At 41.7% G+C, this 6,000-nt stretch overlaps 1 protein-coding gene across 3 annotated transcripts in view; it reads right to left on the bottom strand.

The window, feature by feature from the left end:
- Window positions 1–632: 632 nt before the first annotated feature.
- Window positions 633–6,000, bottom strand: part of ARHGAP9 (Rho GTPase activating protein 9) — an 89,116-nt gene continuing 83,748 nt past the window's right edge. For 2 of the 3 annotated variants that reach the window (XM_069970372.1, XM_069970373.1), the window contains one exon: window positions 633–2,273. In XM_069970372.1, coding sequence (XP_069826473.1) covers window positions 2,015–2,273 — 259 coding nt within the window. In that variant the 3' untranslated portion in view covers window positions 633–2,014. The remainder of the gene's footprint in view (window positions 2,274–6,000) is intronic. The other variant, XM_069970375.1, reaches the window with a different exon arrangement.

The raw sequence follows: 6,000 nt of genomic DNA, 5'->3' as shown, positions 1-6,000 counted from the left end.
TGAGCACCGGCCGGTCCCGGTGCATAGAACGGCGCCGTGCACGGGAACCGGGCCTCCGTTCGAAAAACGGACCGCAGCACCGACCCCGTGCCGGTGCTGTTCGATCAGTGGGTTTAGATTAAAGAGGATGTACCAGGTGGTACATCCTCTTTAATTTTCAGTGGAAATAAGCAATGTGTATACAGGTGGGTAAAAAAAACTACCATTTTTGCAAAAGTCTGTGTGTGAACATAGCCTTATACTGATTTTATAGTCATATTTTGCTTGTATTTTACTGTGTGTGAACATAGCTGTCAGGATGGTATCTCTGCAGAGCATTATGCGCCCCTCGGCTCGTGCTGTTCGACCGAGAAGGCACTGATTTTCTTGTATCCTGTTTCTGTGTTTTGTTTTGCTATGTGTGAACTCTGGTTTATTGCTCACCTGGGTTGGGAGACACACCCGACTTCACCTGCTGAGTTCTGTCTGGCCATGTCATGGTTAATCTGTGTTTTGGTTCTGCTGTGACTGACAGGTCTTCCTGCCAGTGGATCTGTTTTGTTCTCAGCTGTCTGTGCTTGGAGATCAGGGGATGGTCCAATTATGTTCTGGATCAGAACCCTGGCCTCCTATATAACTACCTCAGTCTTGGATATCATTGCTGGTTATTGACTTAGTCTCTGCCTGCTTGTGGATTCTGTTTCTTTGCATCTCCTGACTACTGCTTTGTGTTCTGACTATCCTTGCTAGCTGCCTGCCCCTGACCATATCGCTTGTTTGTTGACTCTTATTATAGGATTGTGATTTTGTACTGTGCTGCCTGATTGTTGTGACCCGGACTGTCGACTATTCTTTATTGTGTTTTGTCTGTCTGTCTTGTCTTTGTGTCCCACCTAGCCAGTGCAGGGACTGCCGCCCAGTTGCTCGCCGCCATCTTAGGGCGGATTGTGGCAAGTAGGTAGAGGACAGTGGGCGGGGCTGAGCTTAGGGCTCACTGACTTGTCTTGTCCTGCTGTCCGGTTCCTAACAATAGCCTTATACCTATTTTATTGTTGTATTCTGCTTTTATTTGACTGTGTTCATAGCCTTAGAGTGATCCAGATTTTTACAGTCTCAGGCTGTTTAAAAATGCAAAAACGCTGCAAAAAACTGTGCATTTCTAATGCATTTAAACCAGGACTCCTTTTGCAAAAGGAGGCTAAGGCCTTCTGTTTTCAGATGGCAGGAGAATGTAGTAACATCAATCAGTATGAGGAGCCTTTATTTTATGTTCCTAATATTAAGCCTTCTTCCCCCTACTAAACCCAGTTATCTAAGGAGGCATTCACACATTCTATGCACAGTCCATATATATGGAGAATGTGCTGTGGAATGGAATGAAGAGCTCCCGACATCATCTTTCTTTATGATTCATAATTCATGTTTGTGCTACTATACTGACACAGAAGCACGGCTGTGTCAGTACTGTAACACGAAGATTTAAACTGATTTGGAGCTCCCGGAAGTTCCATCCGGTCAATAGCACATCATCTGTAATGATTCAGCTTATGTGATCCATGTCTTATATTAGCCTGTGGCCATTGAGACATACTGGGAAATGTAGTTTCACAACAGCTAGAAAGTCACAGCTTAAAGATTTAGGCATTATATACCAAACTCATTTTTCCTGATGTTCAACAATATAAAAAAGTAACTAATAAAAAAAAATGACAAGATTCTAATATTTTACGCATACTATAAAAATAAAACAAGTTGCAATTAATTTCAACATCTGCATTCAGCATAGTATAGACCTTGCCAGTGTGTGTGTGTGTCTGAGCTCCAGCTGGGACTGTCTCTTCCAACAGGAATATGTCTGAGCAATTTGGTCCAAGAACTGAGCAACATCATATATTACTTTACTAAACAGCTAAGAACACAGTTATTGTTCCTTAAATACCTTCTATAGTTTGCTTTACATCCCATTCCCTAACATAAATGTCCATTTCTGATAGCAAGATAGGACTTGATAGCAATAGGCAGGTTCTCTTCAGTCCTAGAGAGGGGTGGACAGTATTATGTGAGATTTAGCCACACAATCAGTTTCTGTACAGGGGGAATTTCTACATTCCTCTGGACAGTCCCGGAAGATCTCTTCATAGTGAGTAAGAAAATTTTCTACAACTTGGTTCTGATAGACCATGTTAGCAGCGATGTTGGAAAACTGCTCCTTCTCTGGTCTCATCAATGTGGGCCCGAAAACAATGCCAATGTTCTGAGTGGTCATACGATTCATCTCGCAGTGCTCTCTGACCCTGGGGAGAGAATAGTCGAATCATTAGTAATTTTCTGATGTTGCTCTATGCAGTATCCACTTTTATCCTTGGCTGCAAATGGAAGGCTAGACCTGGATAAAATATGGCTACAGAAGTGGTGTATAGTCTAAAGCATAAAACATGTCAGTAAAGACTTATAGCAGTTATCCAGGCAAAATTGACCTGTCCCCTATGCATGGAGAGTAAGAGATTTCAGGGTCTCTGACCTCAGTAAGAGTAAGGGCCCCCTGGCTACTTTGTTGTGAATACAGCCAAGGGTACGGCATGTGACCCAAGTCTCTATTCACAGCTATAGAGCCATGGGAAACAGCCGAGTAAGCCTAAAAGTGCTTACTCTGTGCTTTCCGTCAGTTCTATAGGAATGAATGGAGCTGAGGGTTATGTGCCGTACCCGTTACTGTATTCATAAGAAAGAAGACGTGGGTCAATATGAAGATCGGTGGGATCTCTTACTTGTCCCCTATCCTCTGGATAGGGGTCAAGGTAATTTTGTTTGGACAATCTCTTTAAGTAATTAGGGCTATATTCACACATAGTAAAATAAAAGCAATCTAGCCGTGATCAATGCTACATTCATCTCTATGACCAATCATGGTATTGCTCATAGAAGTCTCCTTGAGGGAGATAAATAAATAAATAAACATATTTGGTATTGTCAAGTGACATCACATTTCTGATCTTGTATAGTAAACGACGCAACAGAGCACAAAAACCCGCCAAAGTGATTTTTGATCCCATCACATCCCAGAAAAAAATTTAATAAAAAGTGATCAAAAAGTGTCATATATGCAGTACCGATAAAAACAACAGATCATGGCACATAAAGAAACCCTCACCCTCAGCCCTAAAGAACAAAATATAAAAAAAATTATGAGGGTCAGAATAAAACAATTTAAATCACATTTATTAATTTTTAAAATAGTTCTAATTTTTTTAAAATAAAATAAAAGTTGTATAAACTGAATATCCTTGTAATGGTACTAATTGGAAAGATGAAACACCCCAAATCCCCCCACCCCCAAAATGTTTCACTTTCATCAGCAAAATGTTTTTTTTTTCAGTGTCACAGCATATTTTGTGGAACAATTAAGCATGCAATTACAAAGTACAACTAGTGTCACAAAAAGAAAGGCCTCTAATGGGTCTATACCTGAAAAAATAAAAGAGCTATGGCCTTTTAAACATAAGGAGAAAAAAAACAAAGTGCAAAATACAGGCATACATTTGATATTCTGCCACAAGGTGCCGTTTGAAAGAAAGTAAATATGATGCATTGGTCATTGACCTGGCATCATAACTGGAAAGTTCCAAATATGAAACTAACATGGACATGAATCATTCTTGTGCAGCACAGGTTACATGTAGCTGCTGCCTTTAAAGCGACTCTATACGCACAATCTGACCCCCCCCCCCCCCAAACCACTTGTACCTTCGGATAGCTGCTTTTAATCCAAGATCTGTCCTGGTATACGTTCGGCAGGTGATGTAGTTATTGTCCTAAAAAGCAACTTTTAAACTTGCAGCCCTGTGCCCAATGGCCGGGGCTTAGATTGTGTATGCATTAGGCTGGCACACCCTGTCCCTCCTCCCCATCCTCCTCATCATTAGGAATGATCCAGGCAGACTGTCTCCTATTTATCAGCTGTGTGAATATTGAACATGGGCTGGATCGTTAAGGCACCTGTGCAATGTTCAGACAGAAGAAAATGTTCCAGTGGCATTCCTAATGATGAAGAGGGTGGGGAGGAGGGACGGAGGGGTCGTGCAAAGTTAGGGCACAGATATTCTAAGCCCCGGCTGTTGGGCAAGGGGCTGCAAGTTTAACAGTTGTTTTTTAGGACAATAACTGCATCACCTGCTGAACGGACCCCAGGACAGTTCTTGGATTTAAAGCAGCTATCCGAAGGTACAAGTGGTTTGAGGGTACAGAGGCACTTTAAGCTCAGTCATTTCCAGTCATTTAATTTAACAGGCATGCAGATCCTGATTCACATAAGGTAACCTGGCCAGTGGATAGACTTAAAATCATTAAGCAGAATACCAAGAATATAACTATCATCATCCTCACATCTGCATCTCATGTGATTTGCCCATGTTTTGTGACTGTAGTTAACTTCTCTTGTTAGAAAATGCCTGTATGGCACATTATGGACTAAAAAAGAGAATGCAATCTGTTCTTCCCAGTGAATGTAATAGATGACTGTAAAACGCTCAGACACAGCAGTTGTGTACTTAAGAGCAATGATTGGGGGGGGGGGGTCAGGTTTCTCCAATAGAGTAAAATGGACAATATCACCAAAAATGCTTAACAAATATAATTAATATGAATACCTCATTTAAATAATAAGATAATTTCTGATGGCAGTTCAAGGTTATGTTCACATACCGCTAAATAACGGCCATTATTTTATAGTGATAGATGTAATTTGTTCAACCACTGCTGTTATTTGGCCTCAAAATGACAGCTGCCCTATAAGGCGGCTGCCAAACGGGCCAAAAAGGGACAATGTGTGAACATAGCCTAAAGGAATATTCCATTCCTAATGTGAAAATTAATATGTTGCGAGGATTGGGGGGGGGAAATAGAAAGGAGAAACATACTTACCTAACCCCAGTCCCCCGCAGATGTTTGCCTCCATTTAGATCTTTTCTTGATCTTCTCTTTTCTTCCCGCTTCTGAGACAAGCACTTGGGAGAGAGACCTGCTAAAGAGGATGGGACATGTCTGCGGACAGTGACTGGCTGAGCCAGCAGATCCTGCTCCTGAGTGCTCATGTAAGAAGCAGGAAGAAGAGAGAAGATCGTGGGAGCCACACAAAACATTCTACATATGTTACACTCACATGCTTGCCTGTCGACCTACAAGTTCAGAGTCCAATGGGGGTTCTTTTTGATGCTTGCCTCCTTTTCCCTTTTCTCATTCTCCCAGTCAGTGATCCTGTGTCTCCTGGCTGCAGTTTATCTCTCAGAGAACAAAGGGCGGAACCCAACTGTAATCCATCACGCCCAACCCCTATCTCCATGGACATCATCTGTCAGTGGATTGTTTAGAGACTCCCATACACTTTATAGCAGTCAAGCAGCAGGTTTGGCTGACATAAGTATTAAGTGTATGAGGACATTAAGCCAACCATGAGGACACAAAGGAACAAATGTCATACTTATGCCAAGAGTGTCATTTTTGCAAATTTGTCTCAATCTGCACAAACTGCACAGCTTTTATTCATAATACAATACACTTACTGCTCATGTTTATATGGTCAGGGGTGACATAATCGGAAACTACATAGATGACACTTCACCAGTCATCCTAACCCTAAACTAAGATGGCTTATACCCCTAAACAACACATTGGATGTTTTCTATAGCGGCTCGGGGGTTAGATGAGAGAACGTCGGTTTCTGATTTCCTGAACAGAGCCTTTAATGCTGATTCAATAACTGATTCATGTAAGAGAAAAACAAATGATCAGTAGTTCACTCAGCATTACTTGTTATTTAGGGGAAAGGTAGCACAATCCATTTGCTCCGTAACTGGAAGGCAGAGAATCCCTATACAGGAGTGTACAGGCAGCCAAGGGGAATTTTATTCTTATTGTACGTATTAAACACAGGATGTCATTTCCGGATTCTGACACAAGACACATTCTGGTAGCATGAGAATACATCTGAGTTATTGTGCAGCTGGGGGAGGAACCGGCCCTTCG

Source organism: Dendropsophus ebraccatus, chromosome 5 (assembly GCF_027789765.1).
Source record: "Dendropsophus ebraccatus isolate aDenEbr1 chromosome 5, aDenEbr1.pat, whole genome shotgun sequence".
NCBI classification, from domain to species: domain Eukaryota; kingdom Metazoa; phylum Chordata; class Amphibia; order Anura; family Hylidae; genus Dendropsophus; species Dendropsophus ebraccatus.
Note: the sequence above shows the minus strand (reverse complement) of the source record. Positions and strands in the feature narration are given on the sequence as shown.